Source organism: Amblyomma mixtum, chromosome 1 (genome assembly GCF_055824585.1).
Source record: "Amblyomma mixtum isolate Tamu chromosome 1, ASM5582458v1, whole genome shotgun sequence".
Lineage (NCBI taxonomy): Eukaryota > Metazoa > Arthropoda > Arachnida > Ixodida > Ixodidae > Amblyomma > Amblyomma mixtum.
Window position 1 is genome coordinate 161,028,896 of NC_143012.1, and position 23,238 is coordinate 161,052,133.

Sequence of the window (23,238 nt, forward strand, 5' to 3'; positions counted from 1 at the left end):
GCTGATGATGATGTGGATGACCTAAAAGCTTGTTACACTGCTGGCTTATTCGGGAATGAGGAGGTCTTGAAAGCGAAGGAATTGTTGCTTATAAATCCTAGAAGTGGACCCACTGCAGAGCTCGGAGACACTCTGCTAGTTCCTGTGTAGGCAAGAAGAGTCTATTTTCCACTTACATTGACAAGGAAGGCGCGATGAAGAAGACAGCTGGATAGAAGGGCTATAACAGCAAGCAAGACGAAAATCTGGGCTAGGTTAGCTGCGTTCCCTTCCCTCCGTCGAGGCTGCCTCGGTGGCGGCTCGCTCCCGCCGGGCATTCTGCGCGATGATGGTGATGGTGTCTCCGCCGTAGTGCCCCGGTTGAAGGATAAGGTGCAGCTTCTCCCCGTGCCTCAGAGGAATGGAGAACCTCGGAGGCAAGAAATATTTTTTTCTACCTGTGGCTGTCAACGTACCTGCCCGCTGCTGCAAGATTAGCCGTTATTTTGGCTGCTCGGCTTGAGCTGTCTGCGGGTTGCCGTCTCTAGTTACCCCGACGATTGTGTTCATCTCGATGCGCAATACTTCTTCCGCCTTCCATCTTTCATTACTTTCTCTAGGCACCTTTTTTCCCATTTTAGGGAACCTACGGTCTATTCCTTATTCCTGATTTTTTTGCGCTTTTTTTCGTCTTTTCGCTTCCGAGAATTTACCGGCGGAGCGACGCCGACATTAGGCCTATTCACTGTGCCGCAGTGAACACCAGTGCAGACTGGGTTGAAAGGAGTGTCTTGGTGGCTCGAAGTGACGACAATAGTGTGTGTACATGCAGCTTGGATTGTCTTTCTTTCTCTGTTGACCACCAGCGCTGCATATTGCGAGCCTTCGATCACCGACAGGAGCGTATGGAGTGTCTTTGCGTGGGAATAGTGTGCCTGTTTTTCATGGCAGACATTTCTCTGAGCTTACGGCGCATCTTTATCTTCAACGAATGGATGCTTCCTATAATTGTTGATCGTTTGTGTGGAAAGCCTTCGGATAAGTGAAGCCTACTCGCGGGTCACATGACTCCTCTTGCAGCGGCTGTAAAAAATTGCCGACGATTGCGTTACTTCCTAATGCGAAATTTCAGCGCACCTCATCCGCTGTTACAGCTTTTCGATAGACTGAGGCAAAGTATTCGAGCAAGACATGTATATACAATTACAGACAATTTTTTTAATTTTCACACATATTCCTTCTTCGAGAAACACTCCCCTAATAGTTCTTGTTTGTCATGCAGGAAGCTTTGTGGATGGAGAAATAGATAGATATATGCTCGACTTGCTGCACCAATGCCTGGTTCTCAAAGGCGAGGTCTATGGAAGTATTTCGCTAGGTTGTCACAGCTGTGGGAGCCGTTACGAGATAGAAGAATGGGTTGTTCTCCCGCATAAGCGGTAAGAAATTCCCGCTTTTCTTCATATCTACATTAAAGTCCCCACCCACCCTGCCACCCTGGCAGGTGGCAGCGTTTCTGCCACAACGTTGTCAATTGCCAAAGGAAGCAGCGCACATCTGGCACTACCGCCACGCTGTTTAAAGCCCTATTGAGGTGTGCACTGTGACACGAGGGCAGTTATGCGCCTTCCCTCTGGTTAAGGTGTCCACCGAGGTCTGTGAGGCAGATACTGCGCATTTCCTTTCCTGAAAAATCAATTTACAAATTTTACCCTCTGCTTTCCAAACCCCCCCCCCCCCCCCTCTATTGGCTTCGCAGCAGTGGGAGACAGATACTGCGCATTTCCTTCCCTAAAAAAATACCGAATAGAGTTTGGAAATTCTAAAGTGTTCTTGGCGAAAGACTTGTGGTCACCCCACTGCGGCTTCACCGAACTAATCGGCGCGGAATCAGTGGGCCGCTTCGGAGCCATGCGTCTCGCTCAATCGACTGCTATGAGATGTCTGTCGAAGGAGCGGTGGTGTACCCAAGTAGATATACCATGATAGCGAAGGCTCCATAGACGCCCATTGGTCCAAAAAATGGCGGCTCATTGGGCACCCCAGCGCCCCCATTTCGGGGGGCAACTACGTATGAGTGACGTTGAATGACGTCACGCATACGTATGCTTTTGGCGCGAATTATAAAGTGGTCTTTTTATATAACCCACATTTTCGAGCCGGTATCACTTGAAGGTTGCCTTTCAGTGCGCACCAACCTTTGCCAGTCAAATGTGCTCGAGTTCCTGCTAGTTATTGCCTTGTTAATGTGCAATTGGGAACCCAATGAAAGTGACTGGCAAAGAAGGTAGCATAGAAAGTCCGCAACACTTTCACACGCCATGGCTAAGCATGCATGATTCGTAGTGGAAACCTTCGTGGAAATACTGGTGCTAGTATTTTTGAGTATATCAAGGTAGGATGCACAAAGCACAAGCTCAAGTGCGCAGTTTGCAATACAGTGTACAGCAAGTATGGTTTTCATATTTATGGTTTATTACAGCAACCAAAACAAAATACAGTGATAAAGCACACCAACAAAAAATGAGCGTCACAGGCAGCTCAAGCAGTAGTTTTTTAAGCTGGCTATTTATCTCAATGGTCATAGTGCGGATAGGAAAAAGCCCTGAAGTTCCACGAACGTTGCCAGGTAGGAAATTGAAAAGTATAGAAAACAATGCTACGAAAGCTTCCATTGAGGCAAACATGACATAATAGGCGCATCAACACATAGACCATGCAGCACACAGGGATTACTCTTCACATTTCATTTCTTCAACTGAAAGAATATAGCAGCTATATTTACACCTCCATGACAATATTAAAACAAGTTTTAGCATCAACAAATCTGCTCAACGCTAGAGAGAGAGAGAGAGAGATATATAGAGAGGGGGAAAGGCAGAGATGTTAACCAGAAAGGTTTCCGGTTGGCTACCCTGCACTGGGGAAGGGAATGAGGGGATAAAAAGGGAAGAGAAGAGAGAAGGAACGAGAGACAGTCACAATCTAGCAAGCAAGGCAGTCTCTTGGAAAGACAAAACATAGTCTTATGAGCCTTGATGGTAGTCGGCTGTTGTGGCCACGGGCCGAGGATCTTGGGCTCTGTGAAAGGGCGGGGATAATCGTAAAATGTTGGGCAGATTGGGATCACAGATCCCCAGAATGGGAAGCGGTGGTGTCTGAAATCCGTGACTGGAGCCCGCGGGCATTCCACTGAGAAATAAAAGCTTGTTTGACTTTCTTCGGAAAAGATAGTTCCGGGGGAGCCATGGTGTCTTCTATTGTAGAGCTGCAAGAACTGGCAGTAGCGCGTCCAGTACTTGCAGTGCGTCGTGCGCTACTGGCGTGCGTAAGCTGGACAGCAGATCACGCATGACATTCATCAGTGACGTGAGGATTGGAATCACTTGCATATCTTGGCCAAGGTCGGAATCATGCCTTTTGCCCAGATCCGTCGTAGGTGACGCAGACATACGGTGCGGCAACGTACTTGACGCAGTGCGCGCTCTAGGCTTTGGTAGTGGTGGCCACGTGGTATCAGAGACAGCAGGTCGTGAGTCACCGGTCGCCGGGCTTTTCTGATTTGTTGTCGGTGGGGGCGGACAAACTGCAGTGCCACTTGGGGTCTTCTCTTCGAAGGTATTTGTTTCCTTCAATAACCTTCGGCGGCGGCGCGAACGACGTCGTCGCACCTTAGCAGCGGCTTCTCTGTGGGTGGAATGGTCACGCACCATTTGCTTCAGTACCGCCCTCTCGGTCTTTAGGCGAGGGCAGTCCTTCGAGGAAGAGTAATGAGGGCCACGACAGTTGACGCACTTCAAAGCAGTCGCGCGGCAACTGTCGCCGCTGTAGGGCTCAGAGCATCTTGGGCACACGATGGAGTTGTGACAGACGCCGCTCACATGGCCAATCCTCATACATTTCCTACACTGTAGCGGCTTAGGTATGAATGGACGAACTGGGTGACGAAAGTGTCCAACCTTCACGTATGATGGAATGCAGTCACCCTTGAACGTAAGCTTGACGCATGTAGACCTTCCAAGGCGCTGAACTTGCATTATGGAAATGCTGTTGGTTGCCGGCTTGATTAAGATGGGCAAGTCGGCGTCAGGGATGGCGATGTCGACGTTGTAAATTACGCCAGCCATGGTTCCGCTGTCTTGTAGCATAAGAGGGCGTACACTGAAATTGCCAAGTTTGGTGATGGCAGCCAAACTGTCTAGCTCGCTTCGCTTCATGACATCAATGGCAATGATGTTCTTGTGGGGGTTTATTCTAACGTTTTTAATCCCTCCTGGTACGAGACTCTCAAGAAACACAGAGATGGCTTGCCTGTTTAGTAGATTCAAGTTGTCCGTAGACTCCAGTGGCACGAACAAGGCTGTATGTAGTACCTCGGCACTTCGCGCCCTGATGATCGTATCCTTACTTGAGGACGTCGTTGACGTCGACTCATTTTGTCTGCGCAGTCTGCGCTTGGCCGTCTTACTAACGACGGGTACGAACCCATCGTCGGTCGAGGAGTCATCACTTCGAGGAGCCGAGTAGTCATCACCATACACAACGGTGTCCTGGCTGCTGGAGTCACTCGGGGCGTACAGGCGCTTCCTCTGGGCGGCTGTTGGCGACCCAGCGGGATCCACAGAAGGCACAGCGGCCTCCGATTCCATCGCCGTGACACAAAGGGGGCGGCGCCTTCCTAATTATGACACAAAATATAACAAATCTGCAGAGACATGAAGCCGGCGTTCTGACACCGAACAACCTCGAGACGTCCTTCTTGTCGCTAACCGAAGTAATTTTAAGCAATTCTAATCGAACTAAAATATACATGAAGTGCAGTTTAAAGTGAAGTGCAAGGACATTCAATACAGTCACTCCTTCCTCGAGTAGGCACAGTATCGAGACGCAGCCATCCTGGCCGCAGATACAGAAACAGGTCGAAGTGCATGGAAGAAACCCTCAGGTCTCGCAGCTGGCACGGCGTCTTCTCCAGGCTCAGGTTGCGGTAGAACTGCACCCACGTTTTGCACCTGGACATGATGCAGCGTCCACGTTATACAACTGCACCCAAATGAATACAATATACTCCAAACGTCAATACGCCATGATTCGTTTCACCTAAATGCGGTACGTTATAAATATGGCAGAAAATGCTCGCGCCAAGCCTCAGCGCGTCCGCGTGCGGTTACGCTCGCCTGACACTAGGCGGCTAGCTGCATTTCTATGCTCAAAGAGTGACGAGAGCGATGCAGCGAAATGAGTTTAAAACTTCATTGGCGGTCATGTATATGTAGAACTGCAATAACTACTGCTGGCCGAATTCAGTTAGGCACAGTCAATGCGGCGCACATACACATGGTTGAGTTTCGATACTGTCAGTTGCGAGGGGATCCTCAAATTGGCTTCACGGTGCTGCTAAACTCATTAATGTCATGCTCAGAGCTGTTAGGCAGCGCAGTTGGTTTTAACTTGACCATGCGGCAAGTAGAGGGCACGTGGTTGCTCATGAGAGCCCGGTATCAATTTCACGTTGGTGACAGTTGGCTGCACGAAACTAGCGATAAATAAGACAAATGATTTGTGTCTCTTGCACATCTTATGACCACTAGTGCGTGCCCTGCAATTTACTAAAATATCCCGATAACATGAAGCCAAGTGCGTATGAAACGGTTACAGCTACGATAGGCGCGGAAAGCCCGACAAAAGCTATCCAGAGCAGACGACAACGGCAAGAGCTCACCTGCGAAAGTCCAGAGGGAAACGGTGTAGTCTTGGTAAGACACCCACGGTACAACCCACGAGGTCACAATGTGCCACGGACCAAGGCTTCTTCACATGCCGCAACCTCATCTTGAAATGCAGAGCTAAGCGCTTGCAACGATGAGCGCGAAGCCTCGGGAAAAGGTTTCGCACAGGCCGTACACCGAAGGAAATGCTGGAGCAGTGCAGCGGGGTGCAGACCTTGCCAAACGGTGACAGAAAATCGACGTGGAAGAACGACAAAGACTGCTTAAAGGGGCCATTTCGAGACCGGCGAGCTTAATTTGCACGCTTTCCAAGGCGCGCCATAGCAGGCAGCTGGAGATAAGAAATCGCTTCGTAAGCTCACGCCATCCATGGCTCCCGCAGCCACTGTGGCCGGGGACCGAAACAAGGCCTGCAAAGTCGCGCTGCAAATGCACCGCACACTCATCAACCGAGGGCGCAACAAGAGCGTTGTAAAAAACTACAAAATTCGGCGTAATGTTATGCAGAAATAGTTTACCTATTTTATAAAACGTGGCATTAAAATATTCATTTCTTTTTGTTGTTTTGAAGCATTTTTATTTGTCCTTTTGAATTTCATTATATAAGTGTTTCGGCCGCCCAAACTGGCTGTGCTGCAGTCGCGCTAAACCTTTTTTGGGCCCAGCCATGGGCCCAGCCTTCGCCACCATTCTACATCCACCTTGGTGTATCTGCCACCGCCGAAGCGAGAGCGCTCGTTCTTCCACTGCTGTGTGACGTCACGGTCGCTATGCACAGCTGCGCCCTCCACTGCCGCGCCGGTTGCTAAGGAGGGGAGGAGGTTGCGCTTTTACTTTCCCCTGTCCAAGCTCCTGCACCATTGCTTTCGCTGCTTAAAGGGTGCCCACTGCTGGTTACAACAGACAAAACGGCGACGGCGACGCCGCGAAACGCAGAAGCGGGCACCTAAGAGCTGCATTCTAAAACAGCTGTGAAGAGACTTGACAATGTCCCTCAGTGTTGGAGATGCGATTATGGCATATACTGAAATGTGACTTCGAAGGGACCTTAGCGGAAACCGCCGAAAATAGAATGGTGGGTTTCTGAGAGTATGCATGCTGCGTCCCCAACATGGCCCATGCCGAAATATGGCAAGGACCACCCAAAATTTGCTCTTGGAATGATCTTGACAACATTTGGCTGCCGTTGACTTAGGGTGTGCTCGGGTGGAAAACGGGCTTGACCTAGTCTCAAAATAGAATTGGTCCACCTTAAAAATGAAGTCGACCCACCTCCGAAATTTGAGTGGCCCGCCCCCAAAAACTTGAAAGTTGAGTTGACCTACACTCGCAGTCGACCTAGGACACCCCGACGAGAGGTTTGGCGAGCTCCAGAAAATTTCAGTATTGAGTTGACCCACGCTTCGAACCGACCTGGGTTAGGCCCATCCCAAAAATTGCGCTGGCCGCCAACAATTTCTGCTGCCCACCATGCTCTCGCACAATATATCATGCTTAAAATACTAAACCGTCAGCTATTTTTCATTTGTTTACGCCGAAGCCTCTTTATACCTGCTTACTAAGGAAAACAAGGTGGGTATTATTCTCCTGACGTGTATATGAAACTTAAGCACAATGCAGTGAACTCCAACGAAAACTGGTCGACTTGAAATTGCAACGACACGCTTTAGTACCATGGTTTCGTTTTATGTTGTTTTTTAGTTTGATCAAAAATATTGTAAGGTTTGTTTGGTTGTTAAAACAGGATATGCCGATGTGTTTCTGAACAGAGAGGCGCCTTTCTGACACAAACATTTCCTTCCAGCTCCAACCTTGGTCTAAATCTCTCCACTACGTAGGCAATGGTTCATGAAAACAAAGAATTAAAAAATTCTCGAGAGCGCCCTTTTTTAAACAGTGTTGATAACCGACAATAGTAAAGGTGATCCAAATTTGTATGGTAAAGTTCTTGTCATTCTTGGGATGCAACTCGTAGTGGTGGTTGTTTTCTTTCTGTACACGTATGTTTGTCAGAATTTCAAAGTGAAGCATTTTTAACGCGTAATATTTTAAACTTATTACCAGTCTTTTCATTGCGATAGTGTTACTTGTCTTTGTGGAAAGAGTGTTGCCCCTTCTCTTTGTCTAAATATAACCTTGCCTTTCATTGTAAAACTGCCTGAATAACGGTTTTTGTTTTAGGAGCACTATAATTACGTGCTACTGTCGATGATATGGTTTCTTAGCATTATTCAGTTCGCATATCATGGCTGTGCTCTTTGCTTTAATCTGTAAATACTTTTGACCAGAAGAAGTGGCATGCAGGGAAAACAAATACCTTCGGTCAAGCTCCATATACCGTGGGTTTACCGTAGGTCGACCAGAATTTTTGCAAATAGGCTTTTTGAGATATGAAGATGGCTTTTGCGGCCCAATAAAACCTTGTTAGGTGGACAACACAAAACAGTTAATAGTGTCAACTAGGGGAAGCGCTGTGTCCCCTCTGTGTCGTTGTTTGTTAGCGCCTGGATTTTTGATCATGAATGTATACCAAGTAGCTCAGCTTTCTGCCCTGTTTTAACTAGTGAGCCAGTTAACTGATAAGGAAGTCGGATAAATAACTTTTTTAGCTGTTACAGGTAGACACCTGACAACAAGTAGAGCTTTGAAGCAGCTCGTTGTTCATATGCATGTAAGTTTTATAGTTTAGAAAACTCGATTACCCTCGGAGCGATTACCAAAATGCATGCGCTCTCGAAAAACATGCAGGCAAACAGCCACTGCAGTGCATGTATCTAGTCGAAATAACCAAATTTTTTCGAGCCACAACGCTAATGGTAGTTGTGCTTTCGAAATTCTAAACATTGATAACCACTATCACTAACGACCGGATACACATCTCTGATGACAACCAGGTGTGTAACTGCAACAATTAAAAAGTTGATTATCAGAAACCTGTTAAGCCCTAACTAGTTATCATTATTCACCTTTTTTTCTAGAGTTGACCAACACAGGTACTATTGTGTTTCAGAAGCCGCCGTCATACCTCAAAAAGCTTATTTTTAAAAGTACTGATTCTCCTTCCTTGAACCACTTGATATATTCCAAAATGCTCTATAAGTATTGCAACGTTTCCTGCCTGTAGTCTAAACAGCGCAGTAAAAAATTAAAATACAGCTGTACTTTACGAATTTCATTCAGCTGGCTGTCCACGTTAACCAAGACTGACATGCAATGAGTCTCATGTCTTGGAACTTGATAAAATAAAATCGGGTCCGTCTAGCAGCGCTTACAAGTAATGAGTGAGTGTTGTTTTGCTCCTTGTGACGAATCAGTCATATGCAGCAGCGAACAAAAATTTGCTTTGCTCACATGCTGTAAATTAGAAGAGTAGTAGAATGCGCACGAGGTATTGCGCCAGAAACTGCCTCAAATTTTGCACAGCTCAGTGTTGATAAACGGCGATTCAGTGGTGGAATTCTGCTAGGAGTCAGGAACAAATTACATATCTGAACGACGTAAAGACACGAGCACAGAAAATGCAAGTTGGGAAGAAAGAGCGCCTACTACCAAGTGAGTTTATTGCGGAAAACACCATATTTTTATGCGCCTGTACACTGACCGCACATTTTGCGATATAAATTCTCGGTAACACTGCGAAACAATCAACACTAATTTATTCCATATGGTGCATCATCCAAGCCCCATGGTTGTTATCGTTAGTCCTTCAGCAGCTGAGGGTGAATTCAGCACAACACTATTTGCTCCCAACATAAATCACAGATAACACTGCATGAAAATGCGAGCAGATGTAAGGTCATGTAAACACTGCAACTCCGTGTCGTAGAACAGAATCATATTTGACCACTGAAATTGCAGAGTATCTATAGCCAATCAATGTCACTAACTGAAATGTACACTTTTTGCTAAGGGCGCTTTTGAGGCAGTTCATTCACGCTTTAACGCGCCCGCTGATTAGAGGCCACAGTGTCGAAAACACGCAAACTGCACTGCAAACCGAAAAACTCCCAAAAAGGAGTAAATGGCTCATCGCGTAGCGCACTCCCGAAAAGGGGTTTTGATACTCCTCAGAAGAGGAGTATATCGTCTACTCCTCTGTTTGAAGGGATACTTTCGGAGTGCTGGAAGGAGTGAAGTGTTACCGCTCTCTAGACGGGAGATTATTTAGGAGTAAATTTGCGATCACAAAGGAGTTAGCATGGCAATTAACAGAAGTATTATATACTCCTTTGCAGCTACTTTTATAGTACATTTCAGGAGTACGTGCCTGTTCCTGTTAAGTAGTTTTGACAGGAAATTTTTTTAGCAATTTCCCTTACTATAAGGTAACATTCATGATGCCCAGACGAGTTTATTATTTCACTTGATGAGGAAGCCCATTTGAAATGAAGTATTCCTATGGAAGGCTCATTTTAAAGCCTTCCCAGGATAAATGCGTCGAAGAAATTGCAGTGATTTATTTCAAACAATATTTTATTGTGTACAAAACATTTGAACCAAGTGTTCGGCAGCTTGCTTTCGATGGTTACAGAGAACCAATGTCTTGGCCCCTGTAGAAAAGAAGAAGAGTGCCTTAACCCGCGCTGTCTTTGGGTGCAGAGTTGAAATATCCCAAGGAATAAAAATAGAGATGCCACACTTGAAAGCAAGGAGGGAACCTTGAAATGCTTTGCTGTCAACATACGGGCATGTCATGCTATCGCTGGTTAAAAGGCACGACGTCAAAGGAGGCTCCTTCTGAAAGAAAGATTAGAAAAAAAAGTGCATCAGAGAAATTTCACCTCTAAGCTTGAAGTATGATGTGCTTCAAGTGTAGAAGTCAAGTTCCCAACGCAGTTCAGAGTGCACTTTTCAATAAAGTAGGTGTTGTTGAAGTTTAAACGTTTCTCGTGACAAAAGATTAGCTAGTAGAACATAGTAGGTAATCAACTAGCTATAATACATATCTGTACCCTGTCGCATGACAGCGGCTAAACGCGTTTTTCAGGGAATCAAAAATTCCAGAGAGCCGCTTTCGTAAACGTTAAGGCAATACGGCGAATGGGAAGCAGCGTCGATGGGGAACATTTTTCCCGTAAAGAATAAAACTAAAAAAATAAAATGGTCTTAATGAGGCACTTGCGCATTCGCGCAGCCTTTGCGTTCCGGCACTGCAAGAAGCATTGCGATATAATTTTCTTTTTCACTTGTCAGAAGGTTCCCCACACGTTCCAGGCACCATATCAGGACCAATTATTGAAATCAGAACATGCAAACAAAAGCCTGCATGTGAGCTTCCACTGCGTGTATGCAAAGCGCTATTTCCTTGATGGGAGAACCCGCAGCCGTGCATTTTGAGGGCGTCGTCATTCTGTGTACAGGCACGGCCGCTTGATACAAAGCGCAAAGCGTGGTACAGGTCAAAGGCAGGGCAAGGGTGACTAACATAGCAGGCACTTAAGCAAACAGGGGAAGGGGAATGAGGGGCTCGTTATAAATATGACAGAAGCCAACAGCCACAGAAACCAAGGAGCACGGGGTTTTTTTTAATTTATTTATTTATTTTGTGGTGTTGATCAATTTAGAATAGTACTGAATATGTTATCGCTTAAAGCTAATTGGTTAGGAAAGCAGAAGAAAAAACAACCACACGCCGCCGGTGGGATCCGAACCCACGACCTCCGAATTACGCGTCCGGTGCTCTACCTCTGAGCTACGGCGACGGCTGTCAAATTTTCTGCCTTCGGGGGTATTTATGTTTGCAAGTAACCTAACCTTTGAGAGTGTTCATCAGCGCCACCCACGTTCATAAGCGGCGGACGTAGAACGTCCTGAGTTACCGCAGGTGTGACGTAGAACGTCATCGAACGGAGAGGGTGGAAGCTGCGTGAGAACCCTCTTATGCTTCCTATGGCGTCAAGGCTGCCAGAACCGAGGCCCTCGCTAAGCAATTAAGCAAAGAGGGGAAGGGGAATGAGGGGCTCGTTATAAATATGACAGAAGCCAACAGCCACAAAAACCAAGGAGCACGGTTTTTTTTAATTTATTTATTTATTTTGTGGTGTTGATCAATTTAGAATAGTACTGAATATGTTATCGCTTAAAGCTAATTGGTTAGAAAAGCAGAAGAAACCGATCCCACCGGCGGCGTGTGGTTGCTTTTTCTTCTGCTTTTCTAACCAATTAGCTTTAAGCGATAACATATTCAGTACTATTCTAAATTGATCAACACCACAAAATAAATAAATAAATTTAAAAAAAAACCGTGCTCCTTGGATTCTGTGGCTGTTGGCTTCTGTCATAGCAGGCACTGTTAGGAATAGAAAGCTACCACCAGACCCACCCTTCCGCCGCCACCTGTCTTCTGTTATGCTTTGCCCTCACATTCGTTGCCAGGATTCAAAAGAAAACATTCTACACAGGTCTATCTGGCTGGGAGAGGAATTTAAGCAGGAAAGAACGCCAACCAAAAAAAAGCGAAAAGAAAACACGACGGAACCTTCTTGGTTCTTACCAGGTGTGACTGCGAGCGAGTCACAACGCGTTTTTTAAGCCTTCGATTAGTCATCCGTGACGGAACAGCGCAAAACACCGGGACAAGAGACAAGCGCTGACTTACAACTGGTTTTTATTTCGAAGAAACACTGCTTCTTATACCTTCTTCCCCCTCAAAAAAACACAACAAATGCGTCACAACCATATCGTTCAAGCGTCCAAAAAAACATAAGATAAATAATCACAGAGATTTATAATCACATTTTTAACATTTCAAATTCTTTCTTAGTCAAAGCAACAGACGGCGTGCTGACACAATCGTCGCGCAGACTCGCTATCGAAGCTGCCTCGATTATTTCCCTGACTAACTGGCCTTTGTGATTAGCCAAAGCTTTGCATTTCTGGAAAACAGGTGCACAACTTGTTGAAGGGCAATCTCTGCAATGAATTCCCAGGTTCCGGCAAGCTTGCTCGAAATTAGTTTTGTGTTCTAGTAGCCTTTCGTTCATGCACCTACCAGTCTGCCCTATGTATTGTTTACCACATGCCACTGGCAACGAATAAACAAGGCCTTCGGTGCACTCCACAAAGGGTGTTCGATGCTTTATCGTGCATCCCTGCTTCTTTTTGGTCGGGTCGGAATTGACTCGTCTGCACAGACTTTTGAGTTTGTTAGGAGCAGTCATCACTACATTCACGCCAGCTCTTCGACCTATGCTCTTCAGGCGATGAGAAACGTTGTGAATATACGGTATTGCTACTACCGGCCTCCTTTCTTTTTGTTTCTTTGCCTCATCTTGCTGCTCGGGCCTAGCCTGCATCAGGTGCTTTTTCATCTGCTTGGCAACAGAAACCAAAAGGTGCGAGGGGTAACCCGAGTTGCCAAGCCGTTCAGCCTGGCGAAGAAAGCTCACTTCCATTTTGTGAGCACATGATTTCCTCAAGGCATTTGTGAGGGACAAGTTCACAATAGCCCTCTTGGTCAACTTAGAGTGAGCTGATTGGAAGGGCATTGGCGCTTTCTCCCCTCTGGGCTCATAGGCCCAGCAGGCATGCCCTTTAGCGAACTCAAGTCTCAGGTCTAAAAACCTTAGCGACCCTTGAGCAGGAAGCTCGTGCGTGACAATAAGTGGCTGCAAACCCTGTGCAAAGCGACCCACCTCCTCCATTACTGTTTCTAACGTATTCGCGCGTTGGCCATCACAAAGAACCAGGTAGTCATCAACGTACCTAAATACCTTTTTTACGCTTGTAACAGCGAGGGTTTCGTTCAGGAACCTGTCTTTTCGCGCCAAGTACAAATCACTGAGTAGAGGCGCTATGCACGATTTCAGGTGAAATCTTCGGACGATATAGCCAGTTTTTTAAATGACAATTCTAGCAGTGACTTCGCCGCATGCTCAGTTGATGTAAAAGATCTGTACTATTCCATACCGCATGACGAGCTAATGGTGTCTGTAGAAGAATGCATAGATACGCATGGTGCTGTTGCATTCCAAAACGCCGGTGGAATGTCTATTAGAGGGTTCCTGGAACTATTATCAGTGTACCTCAGGTCGACTTACGTCGTCTGGGAAGAAAAAGTGTATCTTCAGAAACGCGGTGTTTGCATTGGCTCGTGCATAGCGCCTCTACTCAGTGATTTGTACTTGGCGCGAAAAGACAGGTTCCTGAACGAAACCCTCGCTGTTACAAGCGTAAAAAAGGTATTTAGGTACGTTGATGACTACCTGGTTCTTTGTGATGGCCAACGCGCGAATACGTTAGAAACAGTAATGGAGGAGGTGGGTCGCTTTGCACAGGGTTTGCAGCCACTTATTGTCACGCACGAGCTTCCTGCTCAAGGGTCACTAAGGTTTTTAGACCTGAGACTTGAGTTCGCTAAAGGGCATGCCTGCTGGGCCTATGAGCCCAGAGGGGAGAAAGCGCCAATGCCCTTCCAATCAGCTCACTCTAAGTTGACCAAGAGGGCTATTGTGAACTTGTCCCTCACAAATGCCTTGAGGAAATGATGTGCTCACAAAATGGAAGTGAGCTTTCTTCGCCAGGCTGAACGGCTTGGCAACTCGGGTTACCCCTCGCACCTTTTGGTTTCTGTTGCCAAGCAGATGAAAAAGCACCTGATGCAGGCTAGGCCCGAGCAGCAAGATGAGGCAAAGAAACAAAAAGAAAGGAGGCCGGTAGTAGCAATACCGTATATTCACAACGTTTCTCATCGCCTGAAGAGCATAGGTCGAAGAGCTGGCGTGAATGTAGTGATGACTGCTCCTAACAAACTCAAAAGTCTGTGCAGACGAGTCAATTCCGACCCGACCAAAAAGAAGCAGGGATGCACGATAAAGCATCGAACACCCTTTGTGGAGTGCACCGAAGGCCTTGTTTATTCGTTGCCAGTGGCATGTGGTAAACAATACATAGGGCAGACTGGTAGGTGCATGAACGAAAGGCTACTAGAACACAAAACTAATTTCGAGCAAGCTTGCCGGAACCTGGGAATTCATTGCAGAGATTGCCCTTCAACAAGTTGTGCACCTGTTTTCCAGAAATGCAAAGCTTTGGCTAATCACAAAGACCAGTTAGTCAGGGAAATAATCGAGGCAGCTTCGATAGCGAGTCTGCGCGACGATTGTGTCAGCACGCCGTCTGTTGCTTTGACTAAGAAAGAATTTGAAATGTTAAAAATGTGATTATAAATCTGTGATTATTTATCTTATGTTTTTTTGGACGCTTGAACGATATGGTTGTGACGCATTTGTTGTGTTTTTTTGAGGGGGAAGAAGGTATAAGAGGCAGTGTTTCTTCGAAATAAAAACCAGTTGTAAGTCAGCGCTTGTCTCTTGTCCCGGTGTTTTGCGCTGTTCCATCACAAATGAATAACCAACATGCCCAAGCTGCTGTCCTGGATTAGTCATCCGCCGGGTCACTGCTCGTAGACAGTTATTGCAAGAGGAGGATAGGGTTTCTAGGGAGAGTATAACATTTCCTTGCGTCTGCTGAATGCGCCGTGACTCAAGTAAGAGCGTCCTGCGCGAGTGCGGCTCAGTGTCCAGCACAAGAGCTCCCTTGAAGTCAGTCTTGTCAACCCGCGCTTCGTTCCTTATTCATTTGTTTGACATCCGCTTTGTGCTGCTTCAATTTTTCGGGGAAGTGCTTGGTTTCGCCAATGTACTACGTCCAGCTCGAGCAAGGGATCTTGCATTCTAGCGTATGCTTTATTTTTTTTTTCTTTCGCTACCTTCCTGGAATCAGCAGTCCGAACCGGAACGCTTGCCTCCACGAGTTTCACATAATGGAATGTGTTCGGAAACTGCACACGAAGAGGAAACTTCTTTTCACATTTTTCAAATGCGAAGAGCTTACAAGATACTACATTTTGGAACTAGACGCCTAACGATCCAGAAAGGCAACGCTCAGTATGGTTGCCACCTCATGTGCGCTGTCGACAATCGCTGCTACGGTAAGACGCCACTAACTCGGAAAATGTAACAATTTAGGCAATCTGCTTGAGCGCTAAGGCTTCGCCATGTCCTGTGCTATGACTGAAAAGAAAAGAATCGCTTGCATTCTTTGCATAACAAGGCCCTCTTAAAACACAGGAAAGGAAGCAACACATTAGGGCAGGCAATGTTTTGTTCTCAGCACTGTTCGTAATAACGTGACAAAAATTTCCGGACCCCAAGGCTGTGCATTTTCACCTGCTCATTGCCTGTACAGCTTTTCCATATTCATGGGGCGTGAACGCATGGAGAAAATTTGGTCCCTAGAAGAATCGACCCTACTTCCAGTCGTACATATTAACGTAAACAGCCACGACTGCAGTGCCACACTCTTTTTCAGCCGCATGCAACAACAAATTTCTAGATGCTTACGTAATGACCTCTGTGTCAGCTGGCTCCTCCGGACGACGATGAAGCCTTTCGTCCCCGTGCACCCGGGGTTCACAGCAAGCCTTCGCACACTGAAAATGGAGCGGCGTTAAGTGCATGCGCGTATGTGGCATCAAAGGAGAGTTTAATACTGCTTACCGCTATACACGACGATGATAATCCGGTCTTTTGTATTCTTGCTGTAATACAGCGAAAGAACGAGGGGCCGTCGGTGTCGAGAAAACTGATGCGTCACACACACACCGCCATGTCGGCGCGGCGAAACGGCAGCAGCCAACACTTGTATGCTGCGTAGACAATGGACGACCAGCCGCTGCTTCTGCACATATTGCTGGCTTGAGTGAGACGTTCATTGCAGCATCTTGCTGCTAAGGTCGATGATGTCCAGTCTCTTATGTCCCGACAAGCGCGTGAAAAGGAGCGGGCGGCAAGCTGGCGGCTGCGGGCAGGTCGACGCGTCACACACCGCCATGTTGGTTTGACTGAGCTAGGCTGGCTAAGCCTCTCGCGGACTGCCGTCGTAGGCGATGCAACACCAAGCGTTCTCCGAACACACTGAAGACTTCACAGGAACTGTCTGTGCAGAGCACACTGCTGCGCAAGGCTGCGACGATCCGGTGTCTTGTAACATGACAAACGGGCTTGAAGCAGAAAAAGCAGAAGCGAGCAGGCAGCGACGAGCGAGCAGGCGTCGTCACCTGCAAGTGCAGCGAACCGGCAGCTGCCACTAGGCGGCGGGCAGACACTAAGGAGTGCATAAAGGGTCTGAAGGAGTATTGAAGCCGATATACTTCTGCTTGGAAAAAAAGTAAAATCATGTGAATACTTTATTTTACTCCTCCATTTCGCGACAGCGGTAAAAAAGGAGGATTTCCTCATTTTTACTACTTAAAGTCGATTGCGCAATTTTCAATAAGGAGTTTAAAAGCGGACACAAGCTATTTATACTCCTATTTGGGCTTATTTGAGTTTGCAGTAGGCGACGCCAAGCAATGAAGGCATCGATTAGACTAACTCGCGAGCTGTCTGTAGGTGGAACGCGTGTTCCAGTTACATGTATGTTGTGCTTCGCGTTAATTAACGCCTTCGCCGTTTAACCGGAAAGTTACTCCGCATATTTTCTTAGTTTTCTACCTGCAACGACGATCAGAACAGGACAAACAGATGCAACGTCGATCAGAGGAGAACTCATCGCAGCTTCCGATGACGGAAATTGGCGCATTGCTCTGTGAAAAAGTGCAAGTAAGTGCTGATGTCACACAGCAAAAGTGGCACGGTGATTGGCTGTTTGAATCAAGTGGTAGTGACAGATCGCCTCCTTGGCTCAGGCAGGTGCGTATCGGCGGTCCGCTGTTCACGCGCGCTGGAAGTTTTGGTGGTGCGAGCATGTGCCGTCACCTCTGGACCCTAAAAATAGACGAGTGCTTTCGCTGCGCATTCGGAGTCTGCAGCCTGCGCAATTGACATAGATAGCAAGATTGCATCTCAAGGAGTTCTTTGTGGCGCTTGTAATTTGTAGAGTGATAAGACTAAAGTGGCCGTCACTGCCCCGCTATCGAGATGACCTTAATGAAGCGCGCCGAGCTGCAAGAGATGTTTTGGACCATTTCAGACTCTTTTTACTTCAAATGCGACAAAATAGAAGTGAAAGTTCAATTTCTGGAGTTTTTCTGCACTTGTTATCAGTCTCCCTTCAGCGTATGCTGAGATGGTCATTCTCTACTTTGCAGTCATTGACCATGGGGAGTATTCGTACCACTCCAAGCGCTGTGGTGAAGTGGTTAAGCTATACGCCACTGCACCGGCAGGTGGCAATTTCAAACAGAGCCACCCGTTGGGCTTGAGAGTCCAAGATTGCTTTTCCCGAGCTGCCGTAAGGCTCATTGTTGCGCAGATGGTTCTTCAGGAGGCAATATCTCGACCAATGAGCTGATGCGCAATGCCACGGTTGGCGGGTGGCAATTGCCTTGAATTTATATAAATTATTTATTGCCACCTGCCCACCCTGGCAGGTTTGTAGCCTGCTTTTACGTGGCACGGAAGAACGGAAGGACAGACGCCGGTTTTCCACGATAATGGAACCTCTCATGCTAACGTATTAAAACGCTGCTTCGCCCTCCGGCTCTGCGCATGCGCCTTATGCCTCTCTCGGTAGGAACGTACTTCTGCTTCTTGAGACCTAGCCTGCTGGTGCCTTCCTCATCGTCATCCTGGAAGTCCGGCCGCTCTTGAGGCTTGCATGAGCTTGGGAACTGCGACATGGGTCTCACAAGCCCCATCATTGGATGTGTTTGAAGTAGCCACCTGCAGGGGCAGGTGGGCAGATGGCGGCTTCATTGCCTCTATTCTTCCACTTTGCATAGGAAGCAGGTTGCTCGTAACCCCGTGGGAACCTTCCCGCCGTGGCAGATGGACAACCTGCTTTACTCGACACGCCAAAGCGGACACAGGGTCCTCAAGACCCTTGACGCTATTGCGCTAGTAATAAGAGTCCTGTAATGATCACTAATGGTCCACTGACATGTAAGTTTGATGTTATGAGCATATCGAGACATCACGTAGTCTAGATTTATGTTTTTTCTTTCTGTACCTGCAGGAAACCTCGCCATTCATAAGCATCTCTACGGGGGTGTTTTCTTCATGGACTCGTTGCCAAAGACCGACACCGGTAAAATTAACCGAGCAGCGCTGGCCCGCGCCCTCATTGGAGCCCAACAGACTGTGACGGAGTCAACGAAGCTCGGACCAGCCGGTCTTCGAGAAGAGGACTGGTGCCCGCGTGCGCCTTTTCTCGAAACAGGAAGACGAGCTGCTCGAGAGTAGTCAGTGACCACTTTAAAGTAATAGCGCAGGAGCTGACTACAGAAAAATAAAACTGCGTTGCATATGCGTTATCTGAGAAGAAACTGGCTAATGTTATATTTGTCAACATTATTTTTGTCGCTTCATAAAAGTTATGAATTTAAAACATTATGACAGAAAACTAAACACATAATTTCATTTCTTCTAAACTTCTTCACTTGTGTCAAAAAGTTAGCGGAAATTTGTGCAGCCGACCAGTAATTGCAGCGAAGCAAGATCGATGAATGATTGCGATGAATTTCTTGAACGCGATATGTAGTGTTAAAGACCCGGTACTCCGGCCTGTCGACGTTGTGTGGTGAGCGGAAAGTCACGGGCATGGCACTGGCCAGCGGTGCCCAGAGAGAAACCGAGGAGGCCAGTGGGCGACGTGGGTCACGTGACCTCGGTGTGTCATATCACGGCATGGTCACCGGATAGCGAGTAAACTGCCCACTGTGGCAGGTGGCAGCTCAATTAGTTGTGATTTGACACTCGGGAAGAGTAACCTGTGCTACACAAGGCCCACCTCTGTGAGCCCATGCCATCGCAGTGCTATGGCGCATCATTTAACCGCTGCACCACTGCACCAGGAGGATATATGAGGACCTGCAGAGAATGGCTTTCTGCACATATGGGGCTTAACACATTACGCCATCGCGTCATGCCCTTAAGGCGGAGCTTAAGTGTCCCCTCCAATTTTACTCACTGCTGCTAGCAAGTAAATACTGCCTCGCAGATGAGCGGCCCTAAAAACTATAAATTCCGAGGCTTTGCATGGGGGCTTCCATTCGTGACACAAATGTGTAGATCGCAGGCAACTGCGTACGTCAGCGAGGGAGGCGACTGCAGCTCGATGGCACATTTGAGCTTCGAAGCTATGAAATGAAGGGAACGACTACAGATTACATTCACACTGCACACGGGGGCGTGCAAGTCTGGCTATCGACGCGTCGGTTTCTGGTTACGGAGAAACCAAGTCCGCGCGGGGGATTATAGTGGCCAGGCTCTGAGGACACGGCGCCTCGGGAAAGCGGCCTCATGGCCGGCCGCAGGCTTAACGGCCTTGCGGGACGCCGGGGGATGGGGGCCTAGTACGACCTCGTAAGAGTCTGGCAACAACCGTCGTTGTTGTGGAGTACCGGTGAAGTAGGCCCGGGCCATATCACCCTAAGCCACGTTCTTGGTTAGTGGCCCGGTCGCCCGGCCTTGAACACTCTCTCCTCAGTAGGAGAAGAACAAGCTAGGGGAGGAAATAAGTGCATGGATGGATGGTAGGAAGCACAGATGGGGCCCCACGGAGTGTGTCAGTTCCGAGGCCGAGGGCCGGTGACGAACTGGGCCTCTACTGGCCGGACCCATCACACATACTTCCAGAGTCTGAAAAACCGCGAAAAGCACTCGACGGGGAGTAGCCGGCAGGTTGGAAAAGCCTCTTAGTGTCGTGGAGGAGCCCCAGGTAGCTACGGACCCCGTGTTAGGTTTTCCTGTCTCCGACGGTCGGAACCCGTTGCGTATGGTGGGTGGTCGGGCATCCTGTGAGTGGGGCCGCACCATTGGGCAATCTCGATGCTCTCCCTGCCCTGGGCAGGCAGGCCAGCAATGGAGTCGAGAGAATCGAAGGATATGAACAAAAACCTCGCTGTCCCCATTCCCACCCTTTGTCCCAACCTATTCCCTACAACCACTCTTCCCGTCCATTTGCCCATCCCCTCCGCTACTTCCCAGGGGAGATCAGGAAAGTCTCCCCGGGCCCGCTCCCCCGGTTGTGGGTCGCTATAGTAGCTTTTCCCTTTTATTTTTCTTTTCCACCCACGGGTGGTGAAATTACAATTTGCCTATAGGGCCTGTTCTTTTATTTTCCAATTGGGTTAAGCCTGTTGTATGTACGTGGTGCAGGCAGGGGCTTATTATTTTTATTTCCTTTTCGGTTGCCCCAACCTATTCTTTGTCATTCTGGTAATGGAGAAATGTGCAGAATACAAAGAACCCCTATATATAGCCTTCATTGATAACAAGAAAGCATTTGACTCAGTGGAAACCTCAGCTGCCATGCAGGTGTAGAAGGGTGTTATGCGAAAATATTGGAATACCTATAAAGACTGCACGGCTAACATTGTCCTTCATAAAGTCAGCAATAAAATGCCAGTAAGGAAGAATGTCATTCAGGGAGACACAACCTCCCCAATACCATTCACCGCCTGTTCACAGGAGGCATTTACGCGGCCTAAATTGCGAACAGTTGGGGATAAGAGTTAATGAAGAATACTGAAGTGATCAGCAATTCCCTGATGGCATTGCCTTGCGACTCACTCAGTACGCGAATTGCAAATCATGGTCAATGAGTTAGGCAGGCAGAGCAGAAAGGGGAGTGTAAAAATTATCATGCAGAAAACCAAAGTAATGTTCAACAATCTAGCAAGAGAATAGCAGTTCGCAGTTTGTAGCGAGGGGCTGGAACTACTGAGGGAATCTCTACTTAGGGCAGGTAGTGACCGCTGATCTAGATCAAGAGAGGGAAATAACTAGAAGAATAAGAATGGGGTGGAGCGTATGTGGCAGGTTTTCTCAGATCATGAATGGCAGGTTACTCAAGAGAAAAGTATATAACAGCTGTATCTTAACGGAACTCACCTACGGGGCAGAAATGTAGAGGCTAACGAAGAGGGTTGAGCTTAAGTTAAGGCAACGCAGCGAGCTATGCAAAGAAAATGAGTTAAGTTCCTACCTAAGGGTATGAAGCAATATCGTTATGAGTTAATTCCCATATATGCAAAAAGACATTCTCTATTTTGAATTCATACTGAACTTTGGGAATCGTTATACCGTTCCAAGCATAGTGGTGGTGCAGCAGTTAAGCGATGCATCACTGCCCTGCACTTGCAGGTGCTCCCAGCAGTGGGACTTGGGAGGCTACCATTACTTCGCGCACTTCAGCGTGCGTTCCCAGACACCCTTAGAGCGTGTAGGGTTAGCGGTCTCTGACTCAAAGGAATGCCCTTGACTCAGCGTGGCAAGCTCAGCGGAGACCTGCCACCAAGTGGCAAGAGCTTTGGCCGTTTGGTGCCCAGCTTTCGCCGGTCGCAAGCCAGAGAATGGGTCGGAGCAAAAGGTTCGCAAACAAAGCAAACTTCGTACAGTAAAGAGACAATACATCGGATTTCAGGATCACTCGTACCAGGACATACAAAGTGATTAACAAACAATGCAACTCGTGCAAAGTTACACTCGAGGAAGATTACAGATTACAACACAAGTGAATTATTGCAACTAAAGTGCAGTAAAACAAGAGAGAAGCAAGCAAACAAAGAACACTTTGTTCACCAGGCACTGCGGCAGTCCAACGACAGTAGGTTATCCGACGGTGTCGTACCGCAGACCGGCGCGCGCTGCCTCGTCGGTCCGTTTCTGGGCGAGTGGAGTTGTCCCGGAAGTCGAGCGGTCGCGCTTCCCGGAAGCTTAAACGGCGGCTCGGGCTCACAGACAGCAGGCACCGCCCTTCTTGTATAGGCTTGCTCCACGTGTGTTTATTCTTTGCGCCAACCGAGGCGCGCACGTACACACAGTACTGGCCGTACAATCTCCTCCTCTTTCTCGCGCTGGGCGCCCGTCCCCATCGGTCAGGCTCTGTGACTGGCTTGGAGTTGCTTCCAGATCTTTCTGGTCGGGCGCCGCCGCCGGCGCGCGAGTGAAGAGGGGGAGGGCATCTCTTAGCACACGCAAGGCTACGCTCTCTCCGTCAGTATCGAGCAGAAACGTCTCCGACATTCCTAGAGGTTCGACGTCATGGGCTGGCGCAAGTCCTTGGCGCCGTGCAGGCGGGCGATGGTGGAAAGGGGAGCAGCACACAGAAGGCTAGGCGCTCTCCAGGGTTTCCGTCTCCCCGTTTTACGACCCGCGCTGGCGAGATGCATCTGCGCGGCTCTGTTTTTGGTTTCTTTTTACAAAAATGCTCAAAATTTTGTGACAGAGGGCCGCGTTACTGTTCCCAGCCTACCAGACATTAATTTAACTACCAGCTGTCAAGGTGGGGTACTTTGCTCATTATCTGGTTGGCAGGCTGTGCGTTTTGAACACATGGCGATACCCCGCTTTACCTAGCAGAGTGAAGCTATCCCTCCAAAAATGATAGGTGTAGCGTTAAGAGATCGGAAGCCAGCGGAGTGGGTGAGGGAACAAACGTGGGTTAATGAAATCATAGTCGAAGTCAAGAGGCAGCAATGGGCTTGAGGATGGCATGTAATGCGAAGGCAAGATAACCGCTGGGCCTTAAGGGTAACGGTGTGGTTCGAGAAAAAAAGAGTCAGATTTATATAAACTGTTTTGTA

The 23,238-nt window shown here is 47.8% G+C and overlaps 1 protein-coding gene across 1 annotated transcript in view; it reads left to right on the top strand.

Annotated features, from left to right (window-relative positions):
- LOC149369545 (uncharacterized) overlaps nt 1-18,899 on the top strand; it is a 97,648-nt gene extending 78,749 nt beyond the window's left edge. Inside the window, exon 9 of the mRNA XM_089558875.1 lies at nt 18,666-18,899. Coding sequence (XP_089415001.1) covers nt 18,666-18,892 — 227 coding nt within the window. The 3' untranslated portion in view covers nt 18,893-18,899. The remainder of the gene's footprint in view (nt 1-18,665) is intronic.
- Nucleotides 18,900-23,238: the final 4,339 nt, after the last annotated feature.